Source organism: Acanthopagrus latus, chromosome 17, assembly GCF_904848185.1.
Source record: "Acanthopagrus latus isolate v.2019 chromosome 17, fAcaLat1.1, whole genome shotgun sequence".
In the NCBI taxonomy this organism is placed as follows: Eukaryota; Metazoa; Chordata; class Actinopteri; order Spariformes; family Sparidae; genus Acanthopagrus; species Acanthopagrus latus.
Window position 1 is genome coordinate 14,634,673 of NC_051055.1, and position 18,973 is coordinate 14,653,645.

The 18,973-nt window shown below is 43.3% G+C and overlaps 1 protein-coding gene across 4 annotated transcripts in view; it reads right to left on the reverse strand.

Annotated features, from left to right (window-relative positions):
* The window catches only part of ptprub (protein tyrosine phosphatase receptor type Ub), a 175,054-nt gene that overhangs the window by 30,411 nt on the left and 125,670 nt on the right, over positions 1 to 18,973 (reverse strand). For 2 of the 4 annotated variants that reach the window (XM_037075199.1, XM_037075198.1), the window contains exons 11-17: positions 17,296 to 17,398; positions 16,921 to 17,194; positions 11,376 to 11,412; positions 6,535 to 6,673; positions 5,510 to 5,533; positions 5,093 to 5,247; positions 4,313 to 4,500 (exon numbers count right to left, since the gene is read on the reverse strand). In XM_037075199.1, coding sequence (XP_036931094.1) covers positions 4,313 to 4,500; positions 5,093 to 5,247; positions 5,510 to 5,533; positions 6,535 to 6,673; positions 11,376 to 11,412; positions 16,921 to 17,194; positions 17,296 to 17,398 — 920 coding nt within the window. The remainder of the gene's footprint in view (positions 1 to 4,312; positions 4,501 to 5,092; positions 5,248 to 5,509; positions 5,534 to 6,534; positions 6,674 to 11,375; positions 11,413 to 16,920; positions 17,195 to 17,295; positions 17,399 to 18,973) is intronic. The other 2 variants (XM_037075201.1, XM_037075200.1) reach the window with 1 other exon arrangement.

Here is an 18,973-nt window from a genome sequence, read left to right on the forward strand (position 1 = left end):
CTCAAGCTTGTCATTTTAGCCATCGCCATCTTGGTTTCAGGAGCAGAGGTGACCATATAATTAGGACACCATAATCCTAACCCTAACCCTAAACTTTAAACCTTAAGGCTTGTAAAGATACTGATTGGATCTGACTGATTGGACCTCGAGAAGATGCTGTGGCGATGACCTGTCAGTCACAACGTAGCCATACCCTTAAGCATACCCTGCATTATCATCTACTTAACTCTAGGTGGGACCATAATTTACACAATGAACATCACAGCACATTTAAGAAGAAATTAAACTAGTGATTGAGACTATAAACTCAAGAGCAATCTGTTTACTGAGGTACCAATTTAAGTGAGAAGTAGGGTAATTTTCTCATATACAATCTGACTCCTTTTTGAAACCATTGCAGTCACCCACTCTTGGCTATTAGAAAGACTGCATGTTTAGGGCACTTCCAAATTGGTCTGTTTCATAGCGCAAAGCTCCATCCATATTTTATACAGTCAATGTGGTAAGATTTTGTTTTACAAAAAACGTTGTGGTAAGATGGTGACAGTTACCGAGCAATGTGCTTGACATTTCAAATTATAACAATAATTACCTCAAAATGTATTGAAAATTACCCCAGTATTGTTAAATAATAATATCACGCTATTGACAAATACACAGTTAATGAACTGGATTCTGCGTAACTGTCTGCTGATCATGGCAATTTAACCTCAAACCAGTTTCTGTTTAACTTCCCCCCAGCAGGCCTCTAAATTGGATTGAGTTTTTACAGCTTGATTCCTGAAAAACAGCAGAATATTAAATTGTGTTAGGGTCAATTTTAACACATTTTGAGGTAATTACTGTGGTACTCTGGGTGGTTAGACATTTCAAATACGTGACTTGGTAATTAACAGCTACCTACATGACATTTGTGGAACTGTAAAATGAAGTGCATCGGTGCTCTGAATTAGTGGTAATTCCCCTTTGTAGGAATGCAGAGCCACTAAGACTTATCGACTGCTGAATTGCAGGAAATCTGATTTGGACATTCCAAATCAGAGAATAAGCAGGATCATTATGGAGCATCGTCAGCGGATCCCAACATCTGGGATGTCCCCCAAACAGCACCCAGTGGCCTCCAAGGTGAAGAGAACCCTGTGTTTTACAGTCTGATGGTTACCTTCATGAATTATAGAGCATTTATGTTGCACCATATATTGCACTGGGAGGCAAACACTAGCATTGTTACTGAGAGGAGGTTATTTGGAGGTTACAGGGCAGCGGAGCCAAGAGCTCTCTTTTCTCACATTTCTCCCTCTCCACCCTTTCATCTTTCCTCCCTTTCCACTCAACCCTTCAAGACTCCTCCTTCGTCTCTTTGCTACCCTACAATCTGTTAGCGGTGGGAAGGGGACTCACAAGCTCGAGCACCTCCAGAGACGTTTAACCTCATCAGGCCTGCCATCATGACAGAGGTCTTCTTTGGGATGATTTATTCATACGCGCAGCAACAGTGTGATCCAGATGCCTTTTTAACCCTGCTAATTAATTTCAGTGGGTTGTGCGGGAGAGCGCACGGATGATGTCAGAAGAGGATTGATGGCCTCCCACACTCTCCCAAGACCCATTCTGACTAACGTGGCCTCTCTAAAGTAGCAGTTATCCACAACATGTACTAATTGCACATGATCCTGCTCGATACCAACAGCCAATAAAGATACTCAAGCTGCAGAATTTTTAGGCACTTCATCACGCGCTCATCCAGATGGGACAAGCCACAGTCGCCTCGCTAACACCAAACACTTGTTTGTGTCTTGTTTTGCCAACTGGTGAGAGAAAAAATCCATGCCTGCAGTGTAGATGCTCAGCTCACAGCTATGACTTTGAGTGTATAGGCTCCCAGCACTCCACACGCACTCAGTGGGTTGGCTGTCACCAGCGTTGGATGTCTGGACTATTTCTCTGACTTGTTTCTACATGTTCCTTTCCTGTATATTCCTATTTTGTGCCTAGACTGCAAATCCGGTATCTTTGGGGAGAATAAGCTTGATCACTCACTCAGCAGTTCCCATGACATATTCTGGAGGTTGTCTTTTCAAAATCCACCAAGAGCTTTAGCAATTTCCAGCGGCATGTCAGCTTTCTATTTCAGGTTTAAAGGTGATCCACTTCTCTTGCCTGTAGTCACGAGGACCAGAAAATCTCTTGCGAGGCTTGACATCAGTTTCTTCCACCACCTCTCACTACAGTCCTCTAGTCTGTCTCACCAGATGTAGACTGTTCCTATAAAGCCTGCCATTAGCAAACTCCATTGGTATGCCCTCCGCTATCTGGGTGCTTCCGTTTCAAAATCTTTGTCTCTACAACAAACACACAACATCAGAGCTAGCAACCAACACACTGGGAACGCCAAATTTCCAGAGCAGTAACCTATAAATTACATAAATTATCATAATATAAACAAAAGGAACTTAAACAGGCCAGCAGCAGTTACTTTTTATTTTACAGGGATTTGGCCTTGTTTTTAGCCGTGTTGCTGCACCCATGGCTGTGCATCGCCCAAGAGACAGCGGTTGGTTCAGAGTAATGCAAATGAGCCAGAGTGTTGTTTTGTTTTTTTGTTTTTTTTGTTTTTTTCTCTGAGATGAAAATTCGTCCAGCCAGTTCTTCTCCAGCACTGAAACAGCACTACGGAGAAAGATGTGGCTATACAAGACCTTCTCTCCTCTCCAGTATACAAGTCAAACCCTTCCTGCAGCACAGAAGGTTTGAAGCTCCTCAAACTACTCCTTCCACCTCCGAAGGTCAACCACTGCTGCTGATGACCTGCCCTCCTCCCTGGAGCACCAAGCACTGTTGCTTCATCAGGAACAACGCCTTTACGTTTTTAAGCGCTACACCAGCAGCCTTTTTAACTTGCCAGTTTTCTCCACTGTGTTTGGAGTGCCAAGGTTAACCAGGCATGGAAGCACATCAGTGTAGCCATTGTACTGCACTGTACGGTGAACCCACAAAGCACATCTTTGTCTTTTATCTTTTCTACAACCTCCCCTATGGCAACACGCTTGGAGCTGAAAATGAAAGAATGAGCTCATGGATACAGGAGGAGAAGGAAATAAACTGTCTTTTCCACATCGTAGTTGGCCTCAGTTGGGCGAGGAGCTCAACACATTTGGGGGAACTTTGGTGTGCTCCACTTCTACACAAAGAGTAAAGCTCTTGGCAACTGGTAAAGAAGCCCCAAGGTCAGAGTTTTACAGGTACACTGGAAAAGTGGATTGAGAGGAGCTGGGACATGTTCGAGGGATGATGCCTTCCAGTTGCCTCCAGCAACTATGAAAAACCCTCAGAAGTAGAAACTTTCTGCTGTGACCTTCACTAGGGATGAAAGATATGGATTTCTTTCTCCAGACAACACAATGACTGTGTCTTTTGGCTGATACTGATGAGAAAATTTCACATTTCTGTAGTTCATAACCTGGATGGATGGATGGATGGATGGATGGATAGACATACTGCAGGCTTTTGGTTTAAATATTGATTTCAGGATTTAACAAGTCTGTGTAAGTAACAATGAAGTCCCTCTTATTCGAAAACATAACCAGCAGTTTTAAATGAAGACAGTGAACTTGTGCACATTGAGAAACGCAGGCAGGGCTGCTTTACATTTAAATAGTTCTCACTCTATCTCATTGACACTTCTACTTCCCTACTTCCCTGCTGCACAGGTTTCTGCATGACACTTGTTTCTCCACAGATACTACAGGGCACACTATAGAAAGCACTCTTCACAGGAAGTGGAATATGTGCAGGAAACAATTCTCCTCTCATGGGAGCCGAGTTACCGTAACACTGCTGACAACCTTGGTTTGGGAAACTTCCAATAAGTTACATAAACACAAAGGTAACTAGACCACTTTCTGATGGCAGCACGGCAATGAAAGTAAAGGGGAAAAGCCTCCTACTGTGACAGTGGAATATGTATATCACTGCAGTTTGAGTACTCTCACCTTTGGTTCTCTTACTGCCTGGATGTTGTGATTAGAAATGAATGGCCCAATCATAATCATGCTGTTCAATTCACAATGAAGGTTGGTCATTTAAGAGTCTAATCACAGCGTACGTACAGACATTTTACATGGTGTTCTCTAGAATAAAGCAGGTCTTCAGTCCCTCTTTAATAACAGTCCCCACCACTTTGTGCTAGTGCTCCAGCATTAATACTTTGATGATGTTCACGTTATTTTGTCAGAGTGAAAGAGTAATAGCTGTACATGTTGTCTTACGTTGTCAGAGAGTGTAACAGAGGAGTGTAATAGAGCCCTCCCACCTCATATTCCTGTTTAAAGCCGTAGCCCTCAGCAGTTTTCATCTGGTTGATGTGCTGGAGAAGGTCAGCCACTCGGACGGCAGGGTGGAGCTGCCCCGTGTGGTAGGGGGAGCCTTTGCGTCCACACTGGTGCCTCGGTGAGCCTCCCAGCAAGCTGCTGGCCTCGTTCACTGAGCTACGAGCATCGCCTGCACCAGACACAGACACATTTCAGATGAAAAAAATCATGCACAAGAGATGTTTTATAACATTTCTCTGTACTGCATATACAGTAAAGTGTGTGTTACAGGGGTGCCACTCTGTATGATTTGTCTATCTTCATAATAGATCTCATGTAGATGTGACAGCAGGTTTGTCTCGGGTGACTCGTGGCGTAGACAAAGATCTATACACGAGTAAACACATTTGTCTTTCCCCTCTCTGTGAGACTGACAGTATCAGAAAGGAGATTAAGATGAAATGTCCTGAAAAAGAATCAGAAATCATTCAAATCACATTTCATTCAGAAACACGTGGCTTCACTTGTCCCCTTTACTTCTTGAGAGTTTGTGAGATTCTTTGTGTACCAACTGCAGCCAGTAAATCACTGGAGGGTACCAGAGGATATTTTTCACACAGGGCGACATCTTTCTTTCAGAAATGGTTCAGACGTTTATGGAGGGAACGAGCGACGGTCAACAAGATTACAAAGTGAGGAACGATGTGAGCGAAGTTCGAAATTGCATAGCGGTGGAAAGCTGCTAGGTCTGTGTACACTGTTAATTTGTGTGCTTGTCTTACTGCGTGTGCCGCACGTGTGTGCGTCCATGAAGGAGAGGGCCATTCTCTCATCCTCCTGTAGGGTGCTCTGGTCTGTGAAACTGCGCTCCATGGAGCCCATGTGGCTCTTCTCCTGTCGGTAGGTAATGGGCGTCTTATTCATGTTCACTGGTTTCCTATTCACGGATAAAGAGGGGGGAATGCAAAACAGGAGAGATTGAGATAGAGAGAGACAGAGAGAGAGGGAGAAAAATAAAATGCTGTTTAGTGAATAATATGGAGTAATAAAAACAACAAAAAAGTGAGAAAAGAGGTGCATACACGCACCAACTGCCTTATTGTTTTCCCCCCAACAACTTATGACTGACAGCCAGAGCACAAGCATGTATATGATGGGTCACAAAAAGGATGGAAAAGCAAAGAGGTGGAGTCACTTACGGATAGTAAGAGTAGTAGTCCCTTCTGGCAAGAGTGCACGAGGAGGAGGAGGAAAAAAAAATCCAGAGAAAGAAGAGATGTAAGATGAAAGCAATGTCAGCTGAGGGCAGAATGCATTGATTACAGTGAAAATGAGAGCCGCTCCTCTCATGAGCTTGGCGGTGCAGGCGGCCATATGACACACGCGAAACGCACCGAGCAGGTGCTGACAGACCAAACCAAAGCGAGGCAGAAAAAAAAAAAAAACACGTTTCCTCCTATCGAATATGTCTCAGTGTTACACTTCAAGGTCCCAACCACAAGGTTTCCTGTCACAGCAAATTTGGCGATCAATTCTCTAAGAGCGAAACTTCATGGTGGCTTAGCGGAGGAACCCAGCGCTAATGTGCAGAGAAGTGGTGACTTTTCAAAATCAACATTATTCAATATTAGGCTGGACGCTGTGTCAGCCATTTAATAATGATTGCCGGAGCAGTGAGTAACTTCCCATTTGGCGTAGCAGGCTCTTTAGATTTCAATAAATCTCATTTAAGTAAGGCGGGTTAGGCCTTATTTCAGACTTGAACTACGGCTGCTGTTAAATAAATGCAGGGAAGGAGGTGTGGATGCTGCACTGCAGACCTGTGGGATCATGGGCTAGTAATCTCAAAAAGCACACCTTTTCCCTCCCAATTACCGTTTCATTTAAGGGTCAGGCCTCTGCTTGGGGTGCGTAATTAAGTGGCTAATTGAATTGCATCCGCCTCTAATTAAATACTTCACACTCAGATAAGCTCTGCAGATGAGAGTTGTTTGGTTCCTCTGGTGCACCGTGACAGAATGGAAACAATGCAGCTCTGGCTGTTGGTCCGATGTCTTCCCCAAACAATCATGACCTTTCATGAAAGTTCACCAAGTATTAAAAAAACTGAACCGAACCGAACTGCTCCAAAACAAAACATAAAGGGAAAAACTGCGAGAGAGGTGGTGCGATTGTGCATAATGAGGCATGTTCGGCGCTCAACGCTTTTCCAGCAGACGTTTACCCTTTCTTTATGATGATGATGACGGCGCCCAGCAGAAGGATGAGGACCACCAGGCCTCCGGCACACACCCCGAGGATCAGACCCATCTCCTCCGAGTGCTGGGACACCTCCAGGGCTTTGCGGTGATCTTTGCAGGCCGCTAGAAGCGAGAGAGACAGAGGCAACATTGAACGGGCGCAATGAAAACAGGAAACATAAAGGAATGGGGTTGAAAAGTGCCAAACTATTCACAAGAAAGTGAGAGGCCGAGAGTGTGGAAAATGGAATATAAATTGAAAAATCCGCAGCTTTGAAGAACTCATCATTCACGCACACTAAACTTTCTTCCTCACATGACAATACAGGCGTCCACATTCCTTATTCTGAATACGCCGAGGAGATCCACTGAATCCAACGGTCTTCTTAATGCCAAGGTTACATTTCAATAACTGGTATTTTTTAAGAGGTAGTTTTCAAATAGTTGGCAAAAATGAAAAGAGACAGGCGAATAGAGAAGCGGTGGCCCGAGCAGGGCGAGCAGCCATTGTTCATGTTGTCTAGCCCAACAAATCTGCAGTCCTCTGAGACTCATAATGACAACTTGTGCTGTGACAAACAAAGATAATTAAAGATCGGCTGTCACACAGATTTTCAACAAGATGTTAGCTGGTAAAGATACATACCTATGTTCACCGATGAGGACTGAAGATGGGAATATAAACAAAAGTGGCAAAATTTCACAGGTAAAACCTCAACTTCCCTACAGGTTGGAATTGAAATGGTCACAGCACAGACTTTACTGTAAGGACTTTGGGTATTATTATTGATCTGAACTTAACACTCAATTCACATGTTTAAAACCTTGTTCCCAAGCTGAGACTTCAAACTGCAATATGTAGGAATTAAATCTCCCGACAAAGAGGAGGCAGCATATCTCCGCAGCCAACTGTATTCTGTTTATGACCGTAGCTACTGTTAGCTTGTTAGCTCAGTTAGCCTCAGAGTTGCTGTTTACACTGCTAGCAAAGGGAGAGAGAGGTTTTCAGTTAGCATGCTAACTTCTGTAGATTCCTCTGCAATGGGATACATAAATGTCTTTGACACAACATAAAATAAACGTGTTATTTCTTCATATTCTGTTGATAATTTTAGTTATTTTTTGAATGTTTGTTACAAAATTTCTTACATATAGCACCTTTAAACTATGTTTCCTTTTTCCGAAAACAAATCCTGGGTTTTTTTGTTGATTTTTTAGTATTGATTTTAGTATTTTTTTGTAAGGCAAAGTAAACAATTGATCTCTACCACGTTTTAACATTATTTGATTATTGTGATCTCCTCACCAGTGCCAAAAGAGGTTGGAAACTGTCTATCACTGAGCTTTACGTTTCATTACTAGCTGTGGAAATTTTGAACACTACTGCAATCTGTACTGTACGCTGGCCAACACTGTTTTTTTTCAATATATAAATCCCTCCTAGGGCTGGTTTCCTCTCATCTGTGATACATGTGTACAGATCAAAATTAACATGGCCTGCGCTGTCACAATATTTTATACTGACATTTTGTCATCTGAGTTAAAAGAAGAAAAGGCAAAAACACTTTTAAACCATCGCCCTTCATTTATGGAATGATCTACACAATGACCCGAAATTGTTGAGTCGACTTACCTCAGAAGAATTTAGCATGAGGATAGTATCATTGTAGAGCATGTTTATATTTAAAATCATACATTTTTTTTTAGGTTTTATGCATTTTTCTTTATCTTGTGTTGCACTTGAGTTAAATATTGTGTTTCACCCATGTGTAGTGTGCGGCTATTGAATGTGTACGTCTGTCATCCGTTTACTGCTGTAACAATGTTATTCTACCCTCTTGGCAAGGTCATGCTTGATGAAGAGATCTTAATCTCAATGAGGCTTTTACCTTGTTTAATTAAATGTGAAAGAAACGTTAATCAGAAGAAAAAGATTTTTTTTCTACCCTGTACAAACCTATTTTTTCAGTTATCGAATAATGGAATATATATATATATATGCGTGTGTGTGTGTGTGTGTGTTGCAAAGATGCCAGTGAAAGACAGACCCTTCACTGTTTAAGAGCCATTAGTCATGCACAAGAAAGACTAACACCACAAAGTTCTTCAAAACACTGTTAATCATTGCAACAATAAACTGACACCTCGTGACACTGCAGTTGCACATTTGTATGCTCCTGTACACGCGCTAAAGCTTTGAGGTGCATTTCTATTCAACGCTGAATTAAATATTTCTTTCCAGTCACAAGTCATACACACAGGCCCACAGTATAATCTCAAGGTGCCCTGGTGTCTGTGAGCTACTGGAAAGGTCGTTATCATAATAGCAGGTTATTCGTTTCTCTGGCATAAAGCTTCATACTTATGTAAATGGAGCTGAGCAGCGGGCCTTCCTTTGTCTTGTTCTGGGGGCCCACTGATCTAGTTTTTTTCTCGTGTGTGTCAGCGTGTCCTCCAGGCCTTGACAGCCCTGGAACTAGCCCTTCTGAGCCTATTGGAATGGCGCAACCTATCTGGAGAGCGGCAGAAAGTCAGAGCAGGCCCCGGGACAGAGCTCTATCTTGCAGCCTGCTGGGGAAGAATCAGATCTGGGGCAGGGGAAAATGAAAACAGAGCCATGTTTGAGCCCAACTAGCTGCAGCCGTGGGCACTTTTTGGGTGCTTTAGATCCCCTCAGCCCAAATAGAGATGAAAGTGGGGCAATAAGATTGCGTTGTTTTGTGGGATCTTTAATCAATGACGGGGGAGTCTGGCGTATCTGAATAGAGAGAACTGAGGCATTGGTTTGATATTGGAAAGGAACTGTTCTGCTCAGAATATGGCTTTCTTGAAATGCTCCCGTTATGTAACAAACCGCTCAAACCGTGACGTGTTCGGGTGCGTTGTTCAGTGTATAGACACTTTATTTGACAGGTTTACTTTACTTTGCAGTAGTTGTAGGTGAATGTTTAGTCAGACCGAATCAAAGATTGTTTTTTTTTGTGTGTGTGTGGTTTCCACTCGCACACATACACACTCACACGCGAGACAACAATGTCTGTGAGCTCCTGTAACTGAAAATAACACAAGATTTCAGCCGATCTCAGGTGCTCCACGTAGAAACAGCCACAGCCTTCAGCATGAGCTGTTTGTTTTCTGCGGCGGGCTCGTTTAAAATTACATGTGAGCATAAAACACAGCGGGTGCTTTACACCGGCTAAATATGCAGAAGAGGGAGTGAAAAATCAATTTCACTTTTCTGACATTTTGGACAGATAAGGAGGTTTTGCCACATTTAGCCTCGAAATTTTCTATTAAGCCAAACACGAGCATGAAATAGATTTCCACATGACTCCATGCACCTGCCAGCTGCCCAATGGTGGAAATTGGCACTTAGAGGAGAAATGGAAGTCTATTGTTGTGTCGAGCCTGCCAGAGGATCCTTAATTAAACTGTCACCTGGAAGTTGAAATGTAATCTCCAGCTTTGTTATCCGAGCCAGAATCATTTGCCTCCACTTTGCTTGTGATGGGCTGCCTGATAATAACGGCTTAGGATGCGATGATGCAGAGGCAGTGTTAATGGTAGAGGGATCACGAAGATCACAAACAGTGACAAAAAAAAACCCCTCTGACCTGTCGCACCTTGAAATTGGAAATCTCCCTGAGAATTTTTTTTCTCCCCGATCAATTCGCCTTTCAGGATTTTTTTTATGTTACATCATCCTGCGTGCGGATGATGTAACGCTGGCAAGTTCTCAAATCATTACTTTCCATTGTGTATTTTTTTTCCCCCTTTTTACCCTTTCCTTCTGGCTTATTTGCTTTTTTAAAATCAAATTATTTTGACTACTGGAGCTCCATTGTGCATTTTTTTCCCCCCATCTCTCTTTGCTCGGTGTCAAAGTACAGAAGTGAGCACACTGCCGTCTGAAAGCATAATTAATCAATGCCCAACCAGGTGTCTGCACGGGGGCAGATGGAGTGAAACACTCAGCCTTGGCTTTCTACTTTCTGCTTCAGGAGGATCTCATCTTTATTCTGTTTTTTTTGTCTCACAAAAAGAGGCTTTCACCCAAAAAGAAGAGAGAGAGAGAGAGAGAGAGAGAGAGAGAGAGAGAGAGAGAGACACCCCGCCAAGACAATTTACTTGCAAGGCTCTGCTTACTGTTGCAGTGCTATGATAACTATAAATACATGACTTTTATTCACGATGATCTGACAGTGCACTACGGCAGAAGGGCTCTCCTGCCATCAGGACTTAGAGTCAATTTCCCTGCCCTTTTCATGTCCCTTTGAATCCAAAAGATGAGGTGCAGAGGAGGAGGAGAGGGAGGAGGTGGAGGGAGCAGGGCTTTCTCATACTGATAGGCCAAGGTAGCTCCATCTGGAAGTTTTGATCTGGAGGACCCTTTTGGACTGCGCTGAGGTCAAAGCTCTCAGATGTAGCCATCTACTGGGCTGCTGATCAGAACAAAGAGACTGCCTTTGATATAGTGTGTCCCAGCGCCTGCCCCCAAACAAACAGGATGAAAGCCTGACCTCTAATCCCTCCCCGCGTGCTGCCCCTTCCTCAGAGGGCCCACTGCTAAACAACCAGGACTGTCAGGCAACATTTGTCCAGATCCCCACCTTTGTGCTTGAGAGAAAGGTGAATAACTCGGTCTGAACTGGGCGCAATGTTACAAATCATGCTTCTTAATTTCTCATCTTAGAAAACAATTTGAGAGAAGACGATCTATGTATTTTTATTTTTTTTTGTATAGCACTCAGACGAGAGGCAGGGGAAAAAAAATCAATTCAAGGTCACTGTTTGTGGGAGGGTGGAAGTGTTTATGTTGAATTACCTTTGCGGGCGATGCGGATGCAGTTTATTCTGGATTCCTGCGGGAAAAAGGAAAACACAGACACATCAGAGGGGAGGGCGTCGCTTTGAGTTTTGCATAAAAGCAAACAAAGGATGACGTGACATAAACATGCATCACGTTGAAAATATGCCCACAGCAGATATTAACATACTCTGCATGAACATTAATGTTTACTCGCCTACATGAGGAACACATGAGGTCACCATGGACCACATCTGGAACCACAGGCTGTCACCCTTCTCTGCTCATTCAATTCGAATTATCAAACACAAGTGGGATGCGCTACTCTTCTCTAAAAAAAATAATCATAATTTAGTTTATGATGGGGACAGATATAAACTGCAGGAAAAAAAGGTTTGGTTAAGAGCTCCTATTGATGACACCAGATCTCATATCTGAGATCTGTGCAGAGGAGTTTGAGACGGAGATTCTTGCTGAAGGAGAAAAGCTGAGGGTTGAAAGGGAGCGAGCATAATTAAGAGGAGGGTTTCAGACCAGTGCACCGCCATGAAAAGGAATTAATTTTATTCAAATTTGGGCTGATGACATCTCGGTGTTATGAAAAGGACCTTTTGTCAAACAGCACTAATGAGATCCAAGACTGTAATCCAATTCCATCCTGCCACCTCTTGGAGGAGATGCATTATCAAATTAAGATTTACAGATGCTAATTCAGGCATTATGGAACAATTATGCAAATGTGCCCGTTCGGAAATGAGCAAAAAGCGCTTTCTTCAAAACCCCAGTTAAATTGCTTTCTTTAAAATTGAAAATCCATTTCAAGCTGACAGACACTTTAACAAGCTCTTAACCCAACGGTTTGATGTGAAAGTACAGACTGCAGACAAACATGTTGTCTGTCAGACAAACTGTCATTTCATTTCCCACAAACCGACCGCTCAGATTCACAGAATGACAGACTGTATGTTTAATGTTTGTGAGCGGTTGTTAACTCCTTCAGTCCTACCACATCCATCAGCCCCTCAGAACAGTCAATTCAAATCCGGACGTATTTCATATCCTCTTTTTCAGGATAACCAGGGCTTTTTGAAAATGTTGTGAATTGTTGCAATCAACGATTTCTGATGGGTTATATAGAATTTTGGTTAATCTAGAGAACAATGTCACAAACACGCTTTATATCTCAGTTCTGATGTTCATTAAATTCATTACAGTACAGTACCACAACTAATCAGTGACGTCCATTAGGGTTTTTGATGAAACTGACAAGTACTATGAGCAAACAACAGCATATCAACTATTGAATAAAACAGGCAAGAATTTATAAGTAAAGCAGGAACTACTTCTTATCAATTCACTAAATATCAGGCTGTTCCTGGTTTGTTTCTCACTCGTTCCTTAGTATCTTCTAACCAAATTTTGACTGTTTCTTAAAGTGGTCTTATGTTGGTATTTGCCACAAGTCACATCTCAGTAACGCTTCATTCAGGCATAGCTGACCTAGCTTCAAAATCGGGCCCTGACCCTAACCTAACCCCTAACCTTTTCTGATCAGCCTATTTTATTTTTTCTCGTAATGATTGTGATTGTGATGATTTCTGCAGCTGATGAACAAAATGAAATTAGTTATTAATTCATACAGTCATTTACTAAGCGTTTCCTATAAATCTTGCGGGAGGATAGGGCTTAAATTAAAGGGAAATGTAAGAAGACAAGACCTAAGTTTGAAAATGTCCTAGAAATGTAGGAACACAGGGATGACGCCGCGCAAATGTTAGCACGCTAACACACTCACTTATTATCATCATAAAGTATTCACCATCCTACTTAATATTAAACCATGATAATGCTAACATTCTAATGCTCAAGCCCAGCAGGTGTATGGTACACAATGTTTATTGTCTTACTAGCATTGGTAATCATTTGCATAATCAATGTGTGCACAGTATGATGTGGTGATCCATCCACTATAATAGACATTTCACTCAGAGACAAAAATATGAACCTCACAAAAAAGTCAGCAGGATTCTGAAAGATGTCAAAGAAATCAATACAATACTTTTTTGTGGTATGATAGTGTCACATTCTGAATATGGCTGAAGATCTGCACGTCAAGAATCGCAAAGGCCACTCGTTATCTATTCCTCTTAATCAATAATCTTTAGTCAAAAGTGCATCGCTGGTTCATTTCTACTATATGTAGCTCTAGAAGTGCTGACAGGTGACTTTGCGCTTTTGAGGGACTGACTCAATTATCGCAAATATTTCACTTAAAAAAGGGGGGGGGGCTGATTCATCTGAACCGGCCTCCTTAATGGAGACAGCAGCTGAATTCTCACTCTACATTTCATCATTACAAGCTGTGGCAAATTAAGACAGAGCACATTTACATCTATTTATGTTGACAAATAAAAAAAAATAGACCATTGTGACGGATAGGAGCACATTCTGCAAGACGCACATCTGAATCACCGCGAGCCACATCAGCAGGAGGGTTAATTGGCAAGATTCAGATTGAGGGACACACATCAGACGTCTGGCTGTGCCACTCTAGCCAGAGGGGCTGATGGCTGGCAGCTATAAATACAAAAACACAAATGCCAGCACGCGACATGCCACCCCAGCCCCCCCCCCCCCCCCCCCCCCCCCCCCAGCACACACTGAAGCTTTAATAGTGTGTGTGTGGAAGAAGATGAGTAGATGTTATAAAGGACTATACTGCGGCATGCGAGGCTGCAGTCTGCATCCGCCTTCTTTCAAGTACCTCTTTGGACGAATCAATCAAGACAATTAGAGAGGCTTGACAGCCACTCTGCAGATAATTAGCATGGGTAAATGCCAAATATTATGGGTCCCATATTGTTCAAACTATTCCCATTGCTGCCACCGTTGTAGAGGATTAGGTGCAATGTTGTCCCTCCACAAAGACGCTGAAGACAAACAGAAACTTAAACAGACCCTGATTTAATGCGCTGTATAATTAAATGATAAAATAAGCAAGCTGACAATTCAGTTTGTATTTTAATAAGGTGTTCAGGGTGCAAATACCTTCAGTGACTGCAGAACATGAAAAACTAATCACCAGGTTTACATGCAGAAACTCTTATCAGCAGTTGTTTAATCCGTGTAAATATGTGACTGTTTTATGATGTTTCGTTCGTGGGGGTTGTTTCAATGCCAGCTACCCTTTCAGTTCAAGCGCAGGTACAGTTTTGTTCTCCTGCCACAATCAGTGTATAGAAGGTAATTATGTTTCCCCCCTCCCTTCTCTGTATACGATCCAAAAACTACTATAAATACATCCCACAGCACATACATATGCTGAATGACTTCAAGCTTCCGTGCAAAATCAAATTTAAAATGCAAAAAAATTCTGTTTTTTTGGAAGACATTTTGGTGACGGAGTGAGCGCGGTGCGATAATGTAAGAAGGCCCGAAATGCATGATTGCACAGGGAGGATAAGCAGGGGAACGAAACACAAAGGAGAAATACATAATATGCACAAAACACACTTAGCAGTCGCTGAACTCTTCCAGTCCGCGCAGGCTGCGCGAGCCAAAACCTTGACACCTGCTCTGAGGTTTTAATAGACTCTCTCATTAACATTTGGATGTGACTGCTGTCAAAACACTGTGTGGAGTGAAAAATAACTACGTACTCTTAATAATATCATTAACAGGCAGCAAAACAAAAAGAGGCCACGGGCATGATAATCTATTATTTGTTGCTCCGTTAGGGCTGAAATTGCTGTGATGTTGTCCTCTTTTATTTTATCTTACTTTGTGTAATGAGCACTTTTTCTGCCTGAGCCCCTCGTTGTTAGATCATGTTGTCATAGCCCTGCTGTGACATGTCTTCTCTGCCCTGCTGTTGACTGGTTATATGCCCGGAAATTAGCTGCCTCTCAACTGTGCAGAACCGCTTGAATCAAACTATATCACAAGGTTTCTTTGCTGACAACTTAATGAAAAGACTACTTGTGCTTAAACAGAGGAAACATCGCACCAGCAACAAAGACTTTACATCGACAGAGGTCTGATGTCTGAAACTCTGACACTAGAGTAAGTCGGCAATTATGTTTTCAGTTGTTTGGTGTTTTGTTTTTTTTCAACTGAAACTTCCTGCCCTCCACGCACACTGTTGTTCCTTCAAGAGGAACTGTTTAAGCAGCCACACAGGACTGACACCCAGATTCCAACAGTGACTGTGACTACTGCATTTCCAGGCAAAGGTGGCGGCGTTGGCGGCGGCACTGTTTAAAAGGCCGGGGACAGTGCTGGCTGTGTGATTTGGCTCAACTCATTGTGGGTCATGGGCGCTGGCCCCCTGCCAGGCAAAACAAAAGCTAATCCCATCCGCCGGTAAAGCCAGGCCTCCCCTTCCTAATCCCGTGCTTAGTAGCCTGGTTGTGTGAAATGCTCACACTGCAGTCCCTCCGTGTATTTCTCCACTGGGTTGGAAAGAGATGCTACTGGTGGGGATTGAGCCACCCAGCTCTGTTCATGGGACTTTATTATACACACAGGGCCAATGCAAAGAGAGAAAAATAGAGTGACGCGATCACAAAATAAACCACTGACAGGACTCACAGCTTGTGTGTATTTATTCTCAGCTGATGATCACAGAAGGCTACGTTACCTACAGCAACGTCTCTCGGCATCATCGCGCCGGTCTGTGAATATTAAAGCAGCAGATTTCTACCTCTGATCATCCGCACCTGTGCCCAATTATCCTTAAGTAATTGCCTCACCCAGGTAGCAGCCTTTCCTGTAATGGAATTTGGAAAGGTAATGTGGCGTCCTCTGGGTACGACGGGTAGACTGGAGGGCTTCATGCGCCCCGATGAAACGGATGGGAACATGATGGCGCGGGAACGACGCAAGCGCTTCAAAGCTAACGAGGTCCGCAACTGAGATTCACAGGCGGGTTTGTTATGTGGGCCTGGACACAGCGGATGAAAACGCTTTAAGCCTGGTTTTGTGTTACCTTGGTCTCCACACGCCGCCTATTTTGAAAGATACTCAGCTGAATAGGAACGCGGAGAATGAGAGGAGTAGATAAGGACGATAATGAAAGGAATAGTGAATGAGGGACACGAGGTAACAGGACAAAAAGAAAAAGGACTGGGAGAGAATGGGGACGGCTCTGAAAGTACAAGACAAATGAAGTGAAGTACGCTGTTGACTCTGAGTAATTCCAGCTAATCACAGCTTTGCTAGCTGTAAGTAATGCATGCAAGTAATTCCCCGTTTCAGACATGCTTTGTTTGCAAAGAATCAAAGCGCCCGGGTATAAACATACATCATTTCCAAGTAGTTACACTGCCAGCTCAATATGTTTTCATCCAAAAAGCCCTTTCACAGCAGCAAATACTCTTTCAAGGGTTGTGAGCTCAGACAATGCCAACTGTCCCACAGCGTCAACCGCAGCATTAGTAAATACAGATCCTCATTAACACCACTCACCACCAGCTCAGAATTATTCTCAACACTTAAGTCTAGAGCTAGTCCATGAAGCGTTGCCAGACCTGCTGCACCACTGGTGGGTTTTATAGCCACTCACCCCTCTGAAGTTGCTCATCGCCTGGAAGTAGACGAGGTAGCTTTTGCGTGGGTCCAAAGGGCTATTCCAGTAGCCGTTGTAAGTGTGATTGTCACCCACAGTGAAGGGACTGGCTTCGGGAAGGCTGCTCGGTGGCAGCTCGGCCGTGTAGTAGTGCGGCGTGCCACGGGCCTGCGCCTCGCCGTGAGACATGGGCAGCGGGAAACACTCCTGCAGCCCCAGCTCCCTCTTCACTTTCTTTCCTGTCTCTTCTTCAACCACCACCTGGTATGTACTGGAAACAAGGTGGATGCGGGCAGTTAATGAGCTGTGTTTTGCATTAAAAAAAAAAAAAAAAAAAGATGCATTCATATGGAGTTGAGATGATCTCCTCACCTGACAGGTGCCCCTCTGCCTTGGGCGGGGCGCAGCAGGACAGTAATGGTGCTCTCTGTCTCGCTGAGGGGGGACGGCATGTCTCCGTAATCGAACGTGGGAGCTGAGGACGGACAGAAACAAACACGTGTGTATGTCAGAAATAGTCTTCCAATCCAGACAGCTAGCTGCACTACTGCCAGCTCCAGTTAGCAGCAGTTAGACATTACTTACACTTACATGCTTCAGTTGGACAGGTGGTCAATTCTTATATGCCTGCACCTTTAAAATAAGATAACCATTTTGCAGGACATGTCTGATGAAATTTTTTCACCTTTGACTAACCCTAACCCTTCGTCAACATACAACTTCAAAAATCCGACAAATGACAAATATCTTGATATCATAATAAAGAAAACCTAGAACTAATAATAAAACTAATAAAAATGTAACTAAAACTGAACATACAAACAACAAAAACTGAACTGAAATGAGCAAATCCACTCTGGAAACTATCTAAACCTAAGCTGAATTGAAAACAATACGAGAAACTATAATAACTGTTTGAATTTCCAGTTGTCTTGGATACGAGTCCAATTAAAAGTCATGCGAGTGAGGCTAAATTGAATGGGTTTTTCATCTGTAAGGATTTGGCTCGAGTCGTGCTCCTCCCTGGAGATGTGCCGGCACATTTCTCTTAAATATTAGTTGTCAATTAGCGAGGGGGAAGGAGAGCAAACTATTCATGAGGAATCAATGATTATCATATTAAAAAGGCGGTTCGCTATTACCGCGGTAGAAAAGAGCTGACATCATTAAGTAGAACTGATTGTGCATTTGTTGACATTAAGGGTCTGCTGCGGTTTGTTGAACTAAAAGAGGGTTTGACGCCTGCTGCCAGACGGAGTCTGTTTGACGGATGATTGTGTATAAGTAGCGGGGTTGCGCACGTCTGAATGTGTGTGTGCCGATGAGGAAATGTGTGCTGCTGGATTCTCGGCGGTGGGTATTGCTTGAAGATGCTGACAGTAGTAGCTGTTGAAGGTGTTCAGTGTTTGCTGGCTGTCAGTGCAGATTTGAGAGACGCTCAGTGTAAGTGAAAGTTCTGCACCGTGGGCCAGTGGAGGATGTTGAGGATGATCCACAAAGACTTTTGGACTCCGTCTGTGGTCTGGCTCTGTGCCAGCATTCCTCCCGACATGCAGCCAGTAAGCAGTGATTGTGCACTAAATCTATAATTAAACAAACTTGGCCCCTCTGTAAAGAGATCGGGGCAGAAGGAGTGAGTAAATGTATGAGCATGGCAGGGTGGGAGTGGCTGTGTTGTGCACTCCTAAGAGGTGTAATCCCATCCCTTAACAAGCACAAATGCATCATTATAAGGAAATAGCAAACACGGAGGCTGGATTTCTATCACCAGTAATAAGCTCTGAGACTCTCCGAGGTGACATTCTGGTTTCAAGAATGCGCTGCATCTTTCTTTATACACAACACACACACAGCAGTGTCCCCTCTGTGGTGTTCCTCCACTTCCTACCAGTTAATTTATGTCTCGAGGACCGGGAGATGACAGTGTGTCACTGGTTTGGGGAGGCAACGGGAAATAGCTCTTACACTGTGGGAGCAGTAGTTTTGCCTCTGCGAGAGAAGAAAGATGGCGAGGTCAAAAGAGAGAAAAACCCTGATCCTAATTATAGCA